The following is a 19766-nucleotide window of genomic DNA, read 5'->3' on the forward strand; positions in this document are numbered from 1 at the left end:
ATTGAATTCAGTATGGTTATAATCTCGGTCTGAAAGCAAAATGAAATAATTTTATTCAACTGTTGGTACATACCAGAACACAGTTATCACGATCTTAATACTGAACTCACTTGCATTCTTTCGACACTTTGAGACATTTTAAATTTGAAAGAAACACTAATTAAAACAATACATGAACACAGTAGATATTACTACAGATTTTTATCCTAATATGTTATTAAATTTATTTAAAGTTTGATCTTTTCACACGATAAGATTGCACATTGTACAATATTAATTTTACTCTGTCTTGAATGAAATGTAAGAGAAGGTATTCTATGTAAAAGAATGTTGTCTGTGTTGCTATTGTCATTGCCAATAAACAATCAGTTCTAACCTCAGACCTTTTATGGTTGTAATTTTGAGCTATTAATATTTTATTATTAGTTTATCTCTCCCATACATTGGGATATATGCATAGCTTATATCTTTTCTTTTTCTTTCTGTCTTGATAGACAGTGCTAATTTGGTTCTGGCTTTTAAAAGCGTATTCATGATATTTAACAAAAATGCTTAGCTTTGCAATATATTTCAGTTATTTTTGTAATATGGAGTAACAATTTAAAAAATGCATAGCTGTTCTATAAGTGCAATATTATAATGAAAGTTCACTGAAAGGTACGAATAATATAATATTAAATCATCATCATCTAGTATATTATGTCACACTAAATATTCCCACATTCCTATAAAATTGACTGCAGTATTGATTTGTTTAATAAAGCATGGTTGACAGGAATATTAATTGATGGATATCGATTTCATATTATTGGGGGTGGTCCTTTATTTTTATACCTGTAGTGTCGACCCTGTCTTTGTCAATTCCCCCCGGCCCTGGCAATTAACGTTCAGTCAGGTGACATCACAGAATGGCATTTTTTGGGGATGTATTCATGGGTGTCTGGAATACAGTAAGTATGATTTGCTTAGAAAAGCTTCCTAGTCGGGATAAAATAAACGTACTTTCATTCAACTTTATTAGTCATTGTTATATTTATTGTACTGCTCAACTCTCAAGTTCCATAGAATTTAATGTTAGATGTGGATGTTTCTGTGGATCGTATAATTCAGTATTCACCTCAAATCGCTGACCAATAAATTCGACCTTTAGACCTGTTTGATTCCCGTTTTCGTTGTTCATTATACGAATATGGTCGTCAATATCTCGTAAAGCTTATGGAGGGCGCCACCACTAGATAGAAAAGAGAAATCATCTCGGCAACATAGCTGCAATTCTTAGTCCAGTAAGTTTTCTACGGTGATTTGAATCAACAAGTGCAAAGGGGAAAGGTTAGTTCACTTTCACAATGATTCACCTGTCATGAGAGTTGGCCAACAGTTGACATATTTAATAACTTAACCGATTGACTTACTGACTTACTGACTGACTGACTGACTGACTGACTGACTTACTGACTTACTGACTTACCTGACTTACTGACTTACCTGACTTACTGACTTAACTGATTGACTGACTGAACGACTAACTTAAAGCGGGGGAGTCGTCACCTGCGCATGCGTCAGATGGCCGTAGCGTATTATTGTTTACAAACAAGCGTCTACCCATGAGCCTTTGCGTTTGTGGCGTGTGTTGTTATCGTCTCTTGGGACTCAATTCCCGCGCGTGCGCAAGTGACGACCCTTCCGCTTGAACATATTGACTAATTTAACTGACTGACTAAATAACTTAAGGTAGAGATGCAGTTTTACCTGACAGGTATTTTAATTTATTTAGTTAATTAGGAAACCGAGATGACCTCCCTTGTCCACAAAACTATACATTTTCGGAAAGCTTATTGTATGAATTTTAAAATTTTGTTAGTATTTTTTTTCATGGACACTGTAGTTTGAAATATGCACAAAAATGTGCTTTTTTGGTCAAAAAATTAGCTTCTAAACCATGCTTCTGTTTCTTGTCAAAATTGGTTTATGGATACATCTGTTTACTATGAAGAAAGCGCCGTCTTGAAAACCATCTACCAGTTGTCAATTTTGCAGGAAAGCAGCCCAAACTTCACTACTTCAAGTTTATGCATAAATTAACACCCAGGCGAGTTGTCTGTACGATTGTTGTAACACTGTTCAACCAAAAACAATGCCCCGACGGCGTTTTGAAGATAAACACATTGTCAATCATTTGTGAAAATTTCAAAACAAAAGGTCAAAGCGTCTAGGAGCTATTTTTTTGAAGTTATGGGATGTGCACTAAAAAGAAGCTGAGATAATTGCCAATTTGCATAACAATTCACTCAGTAAGAAGTTTGCTAATGCTCATAATTAAAATGGCTGTAACAGTTCCAAATTTAAATGTATTATAGTTTTGTTAAAAGTTAAATATAGTGCATAATATGGAGATCCCGTCAATTCTTTTTTTCACCATGTTTCTTTTTTTATTATTTATGTACAGCCTTGCTAAATCTTGCTAAGCATTCAAAACAGATAATGTTTGCACCTGTTATCTATATTTTAAAATCGTACGAGTATGTTCCACTATTCACAATTCTACAAAATGTTAACAGTCTATAGCCAAGACTGTTTATATAATAAAAAGCAAAAAAAAAAAATTCACTCCCAAGTGCCCACGAACCTGTATCTCTACCTTAACTGATTGAATGTTTGACTGAATAACTGAACTGATTGGCTGACTGACTGACTAACTGACATAATGACTAACCTAATTGATTGACTGACTAACTTAACTGACTGAATGACTTAACTGATTGACTAACTTAACTGATTGACTAACTTAACTGATTGACTAACTAACTGACTAACTTAACTGACTAACTTAACTGACTGAATGACTTAACTGATTGACTAACTTAACTGATTGACTAACTAACTGACTAACTTAACTGACTGAATGACTTAACTGATTGACTAACTTAACTGATTGACTAACTTAACTGATTGACTAACTTAACCGACTGACTAACTTAACCGACTGACTGACTTAACCGACTGACTGACTTAACCGACTGACTGACTTAACCGACTGTCTGACTTAACCGACTGACTGACTTAACCGACTGTCTGACTTAACCGACTGTCTGACTTAACCGACTGACTGACTTAACCTGATTGACTGACTTAACCTGATTGACTGACTTAACTTGATTGACTGACTTAACTTGATTGACTGACTTAACTTGATTGACTGACTAACTTAACTGGCGGACTGACTAACTAACTTAACTGGCGGACTGACTAACTAACTTAACTGGCGGACTGACTAACTAACTTAACTGGCGGACTGACTAACTAACTTAACTGGCGGACTGACTAACTAACTTAACTGGCGGACTGACTAACTAACTTAACTGGCGGACTGACTAACTAACTTAACTGGCGGACTGACTAACTAACTTAACTGGCGGACTGACTAACTAACTTAACTGGCGGACTGACTAACTAACTTAACTGGCGGACTGACTAACTAACTTAACTGGCGGACTGACTAACTAACTTAACTGGCGGACTGACTAACTAACTTAACTGGCGGACTGACTAACTAACTTAACTGGCGGACTGACTAACTAACTTAACTGGCGGACTGACTAACTAACTTAACTGGCGGACTGACTAACTAACTTAACTGACGGACTGACTGACTAACTAACTAACTTAACTGACGGTCTGACTGACTAACTAACTAACTTAACTGACGGTCTGACTGACTAACTAACTAACTTAACTGACGGACTGACTGACTAACTAACTAACTTAACTGATGGACTGACTGACTAACTAACTAACTTAACTGACGGACTGACTGACTAACTAACTAACTTAACTGACGGACTGACTAACTAACTAACTAACTTAACTGACGGACGGACTGACTAACTAACTTAACTGACGGACTGACTAACTAACTTAACTGACGGACTGACTAACTAACTTAACTGGCGGACTGACTAACTAACTTAACTGACGGACTGACTAACTAACTAACTTAACTGGCGGACTGACTAACTAACTTAACTGGCGGACTGACTAACTAACTTAACTGGCGGACTGACTAACTAACTTAACTGGCGGACTGACTAACTAACTTAACTGACGGACTGACTAACTAACTTAACTGACGGTCTGACTGACTAACTAACTAACTTAACTGACGGTCTGACTGACTAACTAACTAACTTAACTGACGGACTGACTGACTAACTAACTAACTTAACTGATGGACTGACTGACTAACTAACTAACTTAACTGACGGACTGACTGACTAACTAACTAACTTAACTGGCGGACTGACTAACTAACTTAACTGGCGGACTGACTAACTAACTTAACTGGCGGACTGACTAACTAACTTAACTGACGGACTGACTGACTAACTAACTAACTTAACTGACGGTCTGACTGACTAACTAACTAACTTAACTGACGGTCTGACTGACTAACTAACTAACTTAACTGACGGACTGACTGACTAACTAACTAACTTAACTGATGGACTGACTGACTAACTAACTAACTTAACTGACGGACTGACTGACTAACTAACTAACTTAACTGACGGACTGACTAACTAACTAACTAACTTAACTGACGGACGGACTGACTAACTAACTTAACTGACGGACTGACTAACTAACTTAACTGACGGACTGACTAACTAACTTAACTGGCGGACTGACTAACTAACTTAACTGACGGACTGACTAACTAACTAACTTAACTGGCGGACTGACTAACTAACTTAACTGGCGGACTGACTAACTAACTTAACTGGCGGACTGACTAACTAACTTAACTGGCGGACTGACTAACTAACTTAACTGACGGACTGACTAACTAACTTAACTGACGGTCTGACTGACTAACTAACTAACTTAACTGACGGTCTGACTGACTAACTAACTAACTTAACTGACGGACTGACTGACTAACTAACTAACTTAACTGATGGACTGACTGACTAACTAACTAACTTAACTGACGGACTGACTGACTAACTAACTAACTTAACTGACGGACTGACTAACTAACTAACTTAACTGACGGACTGACTAACTAACTAACTTAACTGACGGACTGACTAACTAACTTAACTGACGGACGGACTGACTAACTAACTAACTTAACTGACGGACTGACTAACTAACTAACTTAACTGACGGACTGACTAACTAACTTAACTGGCGGACTGACTAACTAACTTAACTGGCGGACTGACTAACTAACTTAACTGGCGGACTGACTAACTAACTTAACTGGCGGACTGACTAACTAACTTAACTGGCGGACTGACTGACTAACTAACTAACTAACTTAACTGACGGACTGACTGACTAACTAACTAACTTAACTGACGGACTGACTGACTAACTAACTAACTTAACTGACGGACTGACTAACTAACTAACTAACTTAACTGACGGACTGACTAACTAACTAACTAACTTAACTGACGGACTGACTAACTAACTTAACTGGCGGACTGACTAACTAACTTAACTGGCGGACTGACTAACTAACTTAACTGGCGGACTGACTAACTAACTTAACTGGCGGACTGACTAACTAACTTAACTGGCGGACTGACTAACTAACTTAACTGGCGGACTGACTAACTAACTTAACTGGCGGACTGACTAACTAACTTAACTGGCGGACTGACTAACTAACTTAACTGGCGGACTGACTAACTAACTTAACTGGCGGACTGACTGACTAACTAACTAACTAACTAACTTAACTGGCGGACTGACTGACTAACTAACTAACTAACTTAACTGACGGACTGACTAACTAACTAACTTAACTGACGGACTGACTAACTAACTTAAAGCGGGGAGTCGTCACCTGCGCATGCGTCAGATGGTCGTGCGCAAGTGACGACCCTTCCGCTTTAACAGATTGACTGACTAACTAACTTAACTGATTGATTGACTCACTCGCTTAATAAAGTAGTCTCCGTCAAACCATCGTGACGTCCCCACCGACTAACTAACTTAATAAAGCACAGTCCTCGCCAGACCATCGTGACGTCCCCAAATACGAGTGTATGATGGTAGATGACGACGAGACAGGCTTCAGTCCAACTACACGCTTGATGGATAGAGCTGTAAACTTGTAATAAATTCCTAGATTCGAAGACTGATGAAAACTTCAACTTCTCATGGAGAAATCATCCTAAAAAGAAGCAATTAAATGGTAATTTATCTCACTATCTTCTGTCCAAACGCAGACACGGTCGCACCAGGAGCGAATGGTATATTCATAAATATATATATTTACTAATTATGCTCAGAAATCGGATGTCTCCCAGAAGACCTCCCGATTTTGATTCAAGATTTCAGATAGCGTTCTCAAGTGATAGGGGTCTGACTTCTGTCGACCTGATTATGACTTTGATATAATGTAAATAAAAATCTGATATTAGATATTGTCGTAATATTTACTAAATGAGTGTATAGTTGAAATAACATTGTTCAAGAAAAAAACAAAAGATCTGACAAAAATCGCCAAAAATCACAACAAAATAACTGACACTACAAAACCTACAAAACAAAATTAAAAAGTACTTTTACCGCTAGAAAGTTGGCCAGTACTTTTCTTCGCAAAATCGATCAAGCGTTTTAAAACATAAAACGATACAACTAAACCACAATCATGACTGATTAATAAACAAACCTAGTAAAACGTCAAAAATTAAGTTATTTTGGTTTATACGTGTACGTTCTAGATAGTCGTTTACCAGTGATGCTTAGTTTTTAGCTTCGCTAAATATCGGAGAGTAACGACATTTTAGAGAAACAAACAAGTACAATCCTATCCACAATTCAGTAAATTACAAAAATCCGCTAAATAAAAATAATTATTTGGTCAAGTGTTGGAGGAACATGAATAACAATAATAAATAATGTTATTATGATTACCTGTAATGCTTATTATTCTTGTTTATTTTGGCCAGAATTATTCCCGCCTAAATTTTAGCCAACATTTTACGCGCAAAATTTTGTTTCGATATACTATTGTACTATTCGGTGTATTTGGAAAGAGTCGCTGTCCAATGTATAGTGTGTTAACTTGGAATGTGATTGTATCAAATGAAAAATCGTAGACTTTTATTACTTTCTTTAACATTTAGATGGAGCGTGTAACATGATTTATGCTTTTATCCATAGTTGTGCGCATAGTTGTGTAAAAAAATAACATTCCCCCAGTTAAAGTTTGATGACAGCTTTTATCTACAGTGTCTTGGTAAGAAAAAAAGAACTTGACAAATCACCTTCGAGATTTCGAAATATCAAATACAAATCTACAGCACTGCTTTTTATAACAAAAGAATATCACATATTACTTAAAACCGCAAAACAATGATTAATTCGCTTTTTAATGGACGCATGCCACTTACCTGAGCATTGGGTAATTGGTTTAATTACACAGGGATTTCAAAGATGAATCGAAGAACTTCAGAAGTATTTGGGAAATGTCTCATGTCCATAATTTGTAAACGTCTGCAATATTGGTTTGAAAACAACTATACAATTAATGAGTCCCAAACCGTTGTAAATTTAAATACCGTTAGCACAATATACAACGTATTTGTTTTTCATATTATTATTAACAAATATTTATCGTATCCATGTGGTTTGTATTGTGCCTTTCTCGACGGTTTGTATTGTGCCTTTCTTGCGTCAAAACACTATAAAGTTTGTCAGATTTGTTTCTCTTGTGAAGCTGTTCTACAACAGGTTCGGTTATTTCACCTCTACTATTTTACTTTTACAAAATGCAACTGTTCAAATACATCTTGCCAAGTTAACGCTATGAAACCCTTATTAGATTTTTTGTTTGTGTACATACGGCCGGTGGCTATAGCCCTGTACAGAACTGAATTGTATCATTTGCCGTGCGAATGAAATGTCACACCATTGTCAAGTTCATTGATATTTTGTATCCTTTCTTATTTGAGAATTACTTTCAAGAGCAACGTCGTAGTAGTGTTTACTTCTGCCAGTAAAATGTTTTGCTAGTTGAAATTTCCACTCTTTCTGTAGACTGGAAACATACATAGTCATTTATTTTCCCGTTTGAATAGATTAAGTAACTAGTGGATCAGTTTAACAGTTGATTATGGATTTTGAATTTATTGTGCAGTTACATGTTCTGTACAGGCCCGATAAAATGGTCTGTGAGTATACTGTTGATGATTGCACGACTCGTCCATAGACTGCTGGCGTACAAGTGACAATAAAATAAATGCGATTAATTTACCGACAGTTACTTTATTGGGGCAGTCATCTTGAATACGGACTGAAACTAAAAAAAAGAGACACAGCTGGTGTACAAGTAAAATTAAAATAAATGCAATTTATTTACCAATATTTAATTTATGGGGCAGCCATCTTGAATCTATAATAATATTTTTTATTGACACAAAATAGTAAAGCAGTATTTTTATATAGACTGGGTTTATTGTGTTCGGTCTGGAATTTACATTATACATTTCTACGTACTTTGATAACACGATGTTGAGAAATTTTTCATCTGGGCTCATGATTGCGAAGAAATTGTTGTTTTTTGTCAAAACAGTCAAATCTTTAATTACTTTCGCTGCGTTGTAAAAAAAAGTAAATTCTTTGAATGACATTACGAATTGGGCCTCGTATTAAATTTCCATAACAGTACATAACGCGCAAATTCTTTTGTCAATCAGAGTTTTAGGTTATATGTGTTTACCAAATTTGTTTTCGGGACAATGATTGTCGAGTCCTAACTCAACTGTCTGCTGAGTTAGCTGTTCTCGATATCAAACAGTCATTTTTCCAGTCTCAATATCTTTTTAAACCTCTGTATGTTCTCAGTTTAATTTGATGTTATTTTATTGTTAACATAGATATTATTTTTCCAAAATAATTCAAAAGATGTTTTATTTGATTTGTCTATTATTTTTGATTGGGTTTCTGTGATTATTTTTCCGTGTGAATAATTCCTAATTGGTTGATATTAGCAAGTTGGATTTCTATGTCCTTGTACTATTTACTGTTATTTTTGCAATAGTTTCGATAGTGCAATGCGAGAAAATATTCTTCTTTTGTTGACTTTTATTTGCGATACCGTTTGGCGTCGCATGTTTATGTTATGGAAGTCTATTGGAGGAAACATAACTCGTCTGTGTCGATAACATCCTAATATCCAAAAAAAACAACAAAATTAAGGATACTAAATGTATCAGAAATGATTAAAATACAATCACAAAGGCCAATGAACGACACAGGATGAGCCATGGACCATGGACCATGGAGTTTACCTTTTCTAGCGAAAGGAACTTCCTGAATTGGTTTTCGTATAAGATAGCAACTTCTCCTCTCTAGCGTCTAGATCCATTTCCTGAAAGTCTGTCTTGTTGTAGTAATTCAAAATAATCTAAGGCATTTGTAAAACAAATATTAAGCTTATTGTTGAGACAAGTTTCTTGTAAATTCACTATTGTTACTACCTTATACTAAAATATATTTGGATAATTAGAGTACTAACAAATTTTCACTTATGGTCCGGTTAGACCTAAAATACACCGCGAATATTCACTTTTGAGATATAATTTTTGGTATGTGTTGGTTCTTGGATATTTTATCTTAGTCGTCCTGTACTTCGTTTATTAATTCGAACTACCCAGTTTGCGTAAAAAGGGTGAGTTTCGCGATTTCGACATCGAAAATGCCTTTGCTCAAGCTGAGTAGAATGAGCCATGTCTGAGGTGTTTTATCCCAAATTTGTAGGAGGAGATACATTTGGCACGAAACTATCCAAAAAAACAACAGTTTTTTGGCTGTTGCTATGGCAAGGGTGGCCCAATTTTTTTTCAGATTTTTCGTAATAACTAAGGTGAAAGTGTGACCTACCTGCCAAGTTTGAGCAAAATCGGCCAAGCCAAAAAAATCACAGAAGAAATAATACGTAAAAACACTGGAAATCACACACACACACACATACAAAACGACAAAAGTGATTATAAGGGCAATCCTTGCGGAGCGGATCGCCAATAATTAATATTTCATTTTATTTATTAAAATATGTACACATTATATCTAATTGGGGTGGAAATTGCCAAGCCAATTTATAAAATTATAAACGAATATTTTCGTAAATAATACTGACCGTGGAATACGCCCTTGAGATTCAGTGCAGACATGGTTTGATAAAGCGTAATAAACCTTATTGAATTCGACCGTACACAGGTAATCACCGATCAACACTGTCAGCTGCTGTTTTATCTCACTATGTAAGCACTATGTGATACGAGTAATGTATCACAATAATAAGCCCATGTAAGTATCCGACACCACGATCGCGATATAACTAGACTTAAGGGGGATATATGGTATATTAATTGCAAAACTGTGAGTACAATATACAGTTTTCGATACACTACTAACAACGCGGAGAGACGCGCGTCGTACAGGTGAGTGTGTTGTTGTTATACTTTTCTAATTGTATTACTATCCAAAAGTAATCACATATCACATTGTAGGTATGGATATCAAAAATCAGGAAATCCGTGACACCACTCATGAAACGTGCACAAATTTACTTGAATAATAATAATAGCTCAATTTTGCGCAAACATGATAATTATCAAAAACATTACACGAACTAGTTCTCGGATACGTCAATCACCGATGTACATTGTACATTAATTATAACTTGTTTCATTGTGTTTGATTATCTCAGTTACTTCTCCCTCTAGCATCATGACATTTATATTATGTGTGGCTATCAGCTTGATTGCCATGCTTAATTAATTTTAATTAATTGAAACAAGAACCCAAATCAGTGAAAATCGCATTTTATGCGGGTTCATCTACTATCAACACCCTAATAAATGGATTTATTGTTTTTTCCAACTTACAGCATGGGCATGTGCAGTCTTCAGGAGTGTTTTTCCATTTCAATTTTTCATATGCCAAACCAAGTTTGTATGAACTCAATGAGACCATTGTTTATTTGTTTCACATATGCTGTTATAGCAGAGCGATACAAAAATACAAGCTGTCACACAAATATATTATACTGACATTTTCGACTTAGTCAATTTTTTTGTTTATTTTTCGGGGGGGGGGGGTAAATGCATTATTTCCCTGTATTCACACACACATTTCATGCACTTAGGTTTCAGTGAGTATGGTTAGTTTCATCGGCAGAAAAGGATTCTTTCTCATCATGGTGTTTGGTATAATGACCACCATATTCCTTATTGTTCAATTGGAATTAATTGAAGAAGATGAATCAATTTTCCAGTCGTATGTAGGCAAAGACGAACGACGGAATAGTTTACTGAATAATATATTGAATCTTGTACCGGTGTACAGTACTGTCGTTGATTACCAAAATATATCTGATCTATTATCAGACAACGCTTTTAAAAATTACTCGACACACATGTCACGTGACCCAGGTTATAGAAATGATTCTATTGGTCGTCAAGAGTATAAAACGTCAGTAAACACAGAAAAATACATTCTGTACAATTCAAACTCTTCCGAAAATATTTTTCAAAATAAATCAAATGTATTCAATGTCAGTAACCAAGCACCATATGCTGAAAAGTACTTGCAGAAATTACCAACCGTTCGTTCAGTGCAGAACCGTTCAAATATGACGTAAGTAATTTTTCAATACCATTCATTCATTCATACATACATATGTTAGTTTTCATTCATTCATTCATTCATACGTTAGTTCTTCATTCATCCCTACGTTAGTTCTTCATTCATTCATTCATTCATTCCCACGTTATTATAAAGGATGAATTCAATTCTATAAAAATCAGCGTTGCAGCAATTATTAAATATAATATATATGTAATAGTACGAATCAGATTATTTATCGACACGTTAACTGATGATTGATATATTATTGATATGAAATATTATTTAGAATGACAAATTACCACATTTTTCCATTAATAAGCACAAGTCCATAAAAATGCTATTCAAATAAAAGCCAACTTAGGAACAAATCCAGGGAACGTGGATGGCCATTGGAGATTTGGTGCTTGGCTATTCTCTAATTCACAATTCTTCACCTTCTTCATTGTTCGTTATTTCAAGGATTTACTACTCTCTTTCAGTGACGTAAATTGGAATATGTTTGCATCGTCTCTTCTTGAGGACTGCCGACAACAAACAAACGTAGTGTTTCTAAAAACACACAAAACGGGCAGTGAAACAACGGCTCAGATGTTAATACGTTTTGCTGACATCAGAAATCTGTCTATTGTTCTACCCTCGATCGGATCGTCGAGTTTGGGATGGCCCCTTGCATTCGGGGAGGAATACTACATACACAATCCAGACAATGACAAATTTAATCTTATGTGTCTACACTGCATATATAACAGACACGCTTTTGATAACATCATGGCAAACGGTGCGAAGTACATTACCATTCTACGCGATCCATGGAGTCAATTCAAATCGTCATTCAGTTTTTTCAATTGGGCACATGTTGTTGAAGAGGCAATTGGAAACACAACGCATCATTTAGAAAAGTTTCTTAATAATCCGGGACGCTTTTACAAATGGCAGAATGCCCCGATTCATAAGCAATACATGAGAAACTTCATGTCGTTTGATTTAGGATTGCCACTCCATCAGTACGATGACGTTAACGCCATCGTACGATTTGTGAATATGATAGAGAAAGATTTCGACCTTGTGATGCTTTTAGAATACTTCGACGAATCCCTTATTCTCTTAAAACGATTGTTGTGTTGGAAACTCGAAGATATACTCTATTTAAAAATTAATCAGAGAAAAAAACTCACGCCAGTTCAATCGAATGCCGAACAATTATACCGCCATTTTAGTCAGGCTGATTATACTCTGTACGAACACTTTGCGGCAATAATCCAACGACGAATGAGTGAGTCACCCGGGTTGCACGAGGAAGTTGCTTATTTCCGAGAAATAAATCTAGAATACCTACTTTTTTGTAAACAAGCTTCTCGAAATGAATCGCTGTTATTTGAGGTGGATAGATCAAACTGGAATCTTAAATTTACCCTGGACGTTTCGTACTGCACTAAATCACGTTTGTACATTCTTCATTATGTGGATCAGTTAAAGCGAACCCGCTATGGTATAGGCACAGAGACACCAACAAGAAAGCCATTCTACTGGCATATTTGAGAAGTTATTCCACTCTTTGCCTCGTGCCCATTGTTCAAAGAATGGTGTTTATCTCTGATAGAGAACAGTTTCTGTCAAGCATCCTTTGTCAGAATTTACTGAGGGAGTGCTCTTTCATTGTCACAGCGTTTACTAGGGGAGTACTCTTTCTTTGTCAGCATGTACCATGTGCATGTGCTTACTGGTTTCTTTGTTCTAAACAATTTCCATTCACTGGGAAAAAATGTTTCTTTAGTCGCATTTCCTAGTAAGCGGACTGTTTTTCTTACGGAATGCGACTTGCTGATCAGTATGATATATACACAAATCAGATGAAATATTTACTGATCATGTGTCCACTGTCATTCTGGACAAAATGATTTACGTAACACACATCTTGCGATGGGGATGCAAAGAAAAAACAACAAAGCTTGGTAAGGTACGACTTCGGCCTCAAAACAGTCGCTAGCCGTACTCAGATCAGATAAAACAATATTCAACACATTATTTTGTCTCTGGATTAATTTAATACATTACATTCAAACGTGATACATGAACGTTTGTTATTATCCTTGAATTAATTGCTTTATTGTTTGTGAATGTCACTCGATAAATCAACTTATGTCTTCTTTTGCAAACCGCTGTTCAGATTATTTTATATTTTATCTTGAACGTGTGATTGTTCTCCAGAAAATATATCCATTTCGTAACATTATATGCAATTTAAATAACTGAGATGTTGCAATGAGTTCATGGTAGACATTGTAATTTTTACAACTTAGAGGGCGGTGGTCATCACGACGCGTCCTTTTCGATATGGGACTCACAGCGACGTACACAACGCGTGTAAAAATATACGCGCTGTGCGACGACCACCACCCTTTCGTGCATGCGATCACCCTTGCACCATTCCTTTTATGTCTCTAGTATGTCACATTATGTACAGGTTGAGTATATCTGATTCTAAATTCTTACTTCTATACATTTGACCTGAAATATTCATACTAATTAATAACATAAATTAACTATTCAGTTAATTATAGTGAATCAGCACTCCTAGAACATAAACTTTTAGGCATGTCGAATTTTCTTTTTGTGAGTGTTGTTATAGTTTAAATGACCAGAGTGTAAAATGTATATAAGTAATGTAAGAATATATATATATATATATATATATATATATATATATATATATATATATATATATATATATATATATATATATATAAGAATATAACACAACGAATGCAATGAAAAGTGTGAACTTTGTGTAAAAAATTGAACTTTGATGCACTAGTACATTTGCATACGGGTATCTCTAGAGGCACTTTGCAAGTTTTCCTACGAGCCGCGCCAATGCTCGAATGAGGGCAACTCGCAAAGTGCCTCTAGACATACCCATACATGCCTCACTAGTAACCATTGTTAACTTAATAATTAGACGGTGTTGGTGTGTCCAATGTGTATGTGATATAATCACATATTAACCGTGTAAGAAACATCCAAAAATCTATGCTAGTTTTGCTTTGTTTATTTTTATAGTTGATGTGCAATCAATGAAGTACAGTAACAGTAAATGCTGCATTTAGTATGAATGAGAGTAATTTCATTAACATTGGTAATTTTAAATTGACATCATTAAAAGGCGGTGTTCGTCGCGCAGCGCGTGTGCAAATTTAATGTAAACGAACAATGTATTATACACGCGTTGTGTACGTCCCATATCGAAAAGGAAGCGGCGTGACGACCACCGTATTTTAACAATGAGCTTATAATGCGTATTATTTTAAAGCGGGGGAGTCGTCACCAGCGCATGCATCAGATGGCCATAGCGTGTCATCGTTTACAAACAAGCGTCTACCCATGAGCCTTTGCGTTTTTAGTGTGCGTTGTTATCGTCGTTTGGGACTCAATTCCCGTGACGACCCTTCCGCTTTAACTTAATTTTGCATTACATTGACTTTATGGGAAATGAAAAATACATATATCGACCCATCGTACTGTAATGTATACACGTACTTATGTGATGTATTTGTGAGACGCCCCTTACTTGTCACTGGAGATGTCCTCTAACACATCGTGTGAGTAAATAAAAGCTAATTCTGCCTCACTGGTTGGACTTGCTTGAATACATTACACGTACGAGTTTCCAGGAAAAATAAAATCATCTCTAGTACTAGTACTTAAAAATAATTTGAGTAATTGTTTTGTAATTGTGTTTTCAAACATATTTTTTTATTTATTTACTTTTCAGATCGTCCTGCTAAAAAATATGAACAGCCACCGCCATAATTAAACAAATTAAGTTAAATTTGGGGGCTTTTTTTAAATTGAATTTACTTGCGAATAGAGGTTTACATTATCGTGTGACAATGTAAAGCTTATGACGTCATAACGACCTGAACATAATCCATAGATTGGTGTATGGTTGATTTAGTTTAAGCATTTTAATTAATGCTCCCAAGCACCGACATTTTTATAGTCAGATTTGTGTGTAATACGTTTTCAGGAGTTAACTCATCACGAGTATTTCCGTTAAACACCAAGCATACAATGGCAAGGGCACTTGGTTCAGTAGAGATGGCAAATAAAACAGACTAATATTACTACGGTTATACTAAATATACTCAGAACGAATAAATCCAGTTATCGCGAATGGAGTACTTTCATCTAATTTAGGCAGAGAGGGCGACATTCATTGATTTTTCATGCATCTAAAACATATTACATATTTGTTTTCAAAAACGAAATAAATGAGAAAATATCATTAAGTACCAATTATTTTGATGCGAAAAAGAAGTATTTCTTGATTCCCGGCACCATCGATTGTTGGCGGGAACATCCAAGTATAAAGTACATGATCATGTGGTAGTATAAATCGCCAGCACGCATCCCAACACTACTTAGATTATACTGTGTCACACTGTTTACTAAAACACTACCATACCCTCGATGATGAAAATGCACTCATTGTCATTACCATGTACAGTGAACATTTATGAGAACCTTGTTTACTTAATGACCTTGGCCAAAAACAAACAAGCTTCTTTCATCTGGTCTGTACTTTGAGCCTGTGGAGTGGACATTCATAAATGTTTATGGTGTATAATCGTTGGTGTCTGCCGACCCTTACTCATCATCCAACTGTTCTCAATTAGGTTTTACAAAGAAGCTTGTAGTCGTCCCACATTATGCATTCCTTTCTCCGGTCCTTCCACAATATTAAAGCGACAGGGTCTTCACCTGCAAACGCGCGGGAATTGAGTCCCAAGCGACGATAACAACACACGCTAAAAACGCAAAGGCTCATGGGTAGACGCTTGTTTGTAAACAATGACACGCTATGGCTACCTGACGCATGCGCACTACTCCCCTGCTTTAAAGTCTTCTGCATACAACTTTCGCCAGTACAAATATTTTACTTTATTTCAACCTCATTCAACGATTATTGACAAAATTAAACTAGTGTGGGCCTTTATACATGACATTATTACTGATCAGAGCATATCAACTTATATATACAGTTACCTATGTTATTGATATACCCATGAGTTCAATGTCTCAAGTAGTGCATGCCTGAATGATATTGATGATGATTTCGTAATGTGCTACCAACAACCAAACGTTCTACCATGTCTACATACTGCGAGCATTGTGTGAATACTGTTGTCGAGGGGAATAGCCCATATTTGAATTGTGCAACCTGTTCCGCTTCATAAGATTTGAATGAAGGTGGAATGGCTGGACTGAAGGGTAAATCATTTTATGTCGAGACCGAAGAGCTTGAACAAAACGGTATCCAGAATACGCAATGAGTCTAACACAGCGCCGTAAACATGCATTAAATTGGAACAAAACATGTGTACAAACTGTGTCGAATTACACACAACTATTATATTATGTTCACATAGACTTATATCTTTCATTGAGCAAAGTTTAAATTGTCTTCAAATTCCTGTGTACTGTGTGCTGACATTTGACACTTGACTTACTTATCATGTTGTTATTTTGACAACGTCACAATGTTCTCCTTACATGTCTGGAATCATCAATCATGGACTAAAGCATGTTAATAAGTGGGGTTCCAGATTCTGTTTTATTTTTAATTATGATTAATAACATTCATTGACACCAATAAACTAATGACACTCATATATTTAAGATTGATTAACATTTTGATATACATGTGCTTATGCTGTGGCCAAGTTAAAATGGTTTCGTCCATTACATTGGGTGTGTTGTAGTAGGCTTTACCGAGAATTTCACAAACATGGCTTCTGAAACAGAGGTAGCTCAAGCTCTGGATGAGATTACTGAAGATTTTCTGACCTGCTGTATTTGTTTTGAACATTATCGGCAACCAAAGGTTCTACCATGTTTGCATACATTCTGTGAACAATGTTTAATAACTTTAGCGAATAAGACTGACTTGGATTTCAAATGTCCAACATGTTCCACCCCTTGTGATTTGGGAGAAAAGGAAATAGCTGGACTCAAAGGTAACTTTTTTATTTCAAGTCTTCTTCATGAGATGAAAAAAAGATCAAAAAGCTTGTCCAAAACTGCATCAACACGTTCCCATGGGCTTTGCTCCATTCACTATGGTAATGAACTAAGGTATTTCTGCAAGACTTGTCAAGTGCCTACCTGTACAGAGTGTACTATTGTGACACACCGTATGCCAGAGCATATACATATAACCATAAAGGAAGCTGTTGATGAATGTCACAGTTATTTGGTAGAAAGTGTGAAGATACTGGAAGACAGGAAAGATGTCCTATCAAAAGGCATGAGAAAAATGACCGAACTGCGTAGTATACTTGATAATAATTTCACAAAAGAGAAGGCAGCAGTGGGAGGCGCATCCGAGCACATGAGCAAAGCTGTCAGTAAGAAAGAGGAGTCTGTAATTAATGAACTGGAAATTGAACGCATGGCAAGGATGAAACCTTTAAACCTTCAAGTATATAACCTTGAAATGAAACACAAATCGTTGATACAGACTTCTACTGAAATTCACAAATTCTTGCATTCGAAGGATGCTGTAGACATGTTATCATCGAAACATTCCACAGTGCAACACATCGAACAACTTATTGACGAAACTGTAACGAATGTGGAGGAAAATGACCTTAATGTGCTTCCTCAAGGTGAGACAGTCTTAAAAATGTTCAGTACAAAACAGTCAGTGTGTGTATCTCAATGTACTTTTGGTAAAAGTGTTGAATATCTAGCCAAAGGTCAATCAGTTGACTTACCCATTTTCACCAAAGACTGTATGGGCAGACATATAGTTAGTGAACATGAAGTGAAAGCAATCCACATTAAGCCAGATGGATCACAAAAGCAGATGGAAGTGACTGATAATGATGATGGCACCTACTATGTTACCCTGCTTGGTGACATACAAGGAAAGCATGAAATTAGAGTAATGATTGGAGATGCACCCATCCCAGGACAACCATTCACGGTTGAGGTCGTCAAAGGCTTAGTCAGAACCATAGGCCAGAAAGGAGATGGCGAATCGCAGTTCAATAGCATATGTGGCATTGCAATAAATAAAAATGGCGACATTGTAGCTGCTGACAAAGACAATAACAGACTGCAGATCATTGACATTACTGGAAAATGTAAAAAAATAATATTATTGGAAAGACATTTTAAGCCAATTGATGTGGCTGTTTTGAACGACAACACATATATGGTTATTGGCGATAGACGCAGTTCTGGTATAGTTGTGGTAAATCAGAATAAAAACACTGTTTCATTCTTTGGTAAGAATGAATTAGAACAAGCAAAAAGCATTACCATATGCCCTGTTACTGGTTTAGTGTATGTTTTAAACAAAAACATAAATGTATTTGTGAAGGTATTTACACAAGAATGTGAATTTGTGAAATCAATGAAGCTAAAACGATCCACCCCTAGTTGCATTAGACTTGACAGTAGAGGTCTGCTTTACGTGTGTGTAGCACGTGATGTGGAAGTGTATGACAGAGACGGAGTGTTTTTATACACCATTTCATATTCCTCAAAGCCAGTGCAGTTGAACTATCCAAAGTGTTTAGCTTTTGACAAGTATGGCTATCTTTATATCGCCAGTGAACAAGAGGTACGAAAATACGGCTGTAAAGGAAGATTTGTTTACCTTGTGCATACACATGCCAATGAAATGAATGAGCCGACGGGCATTGCAGTTTTGCATGATTTAACAGTAGTGGCCGCTTATAATAAGAATAATTGCATAAAATTATTCGTTGAGTAATTATTTAGTTGAGTCCTTTCAATGTAATATTTCATTACCCAATCCTCTGATGAATAAAGGAATATGGATTCATGTTGTACTTTATTTAGATCTCAGCTGTGATTAGTTGCCTCACTTGATTTTTTTAATCAGATAAACAATATGCGATTAAACCCAATACAGGAACAGTGGTCATAAATACCTCTAAGCATAATGTAATGTCGTGAATGCATCCCTGGTAAGGATGCTAAGAGAGAAATAATATGACAACACTAATCACGTTCAAAGATATTTTGGTTGGGTTCAATTGCCCCATTGAGTTTAATAGTTTGGCCACAGTGTCCAGCTTAAATTA

The 19766-nt window shown here is 36.0% G+C and overlaps 1 protein-coding gene across 1 annotated transcript; it reads left to right on the plus strand.

Annotated features, from left to right (window-relative positions):
• Positions 1-12417: 12417 nt before the first annotated feature.
• LOC100372220 (galactosylceramide sulfotransferase-like) lies at positions 12418-13188 on the plus strand. The gene has a single exon (XM_006816647.1). The coding sequence runs from the start codon at positions 12418-12420 to the stop codon at positions 13186-13188; it is 771 nt and encodes a 256-aa protein (XP_006816710.1).
• Positions 13189-19766: the final 6578 nt, after the last annotated feature.

The sequence above is a fragment of the Saccoglossus kowalevskii genome, chromosome 4, assembly GCF_978046115.1.
Source record: "Saccoglossus kowalevskii chromosome 4, keSacKowa6.1, whole genome shotgun sequence".
Taxonomy (NCBI): Eukaryota; Metazoa; Hemichordata; class Enteropneusta; family Harrimaniidae; genus Saccoglossus; species Saccoglossus kowalevskii.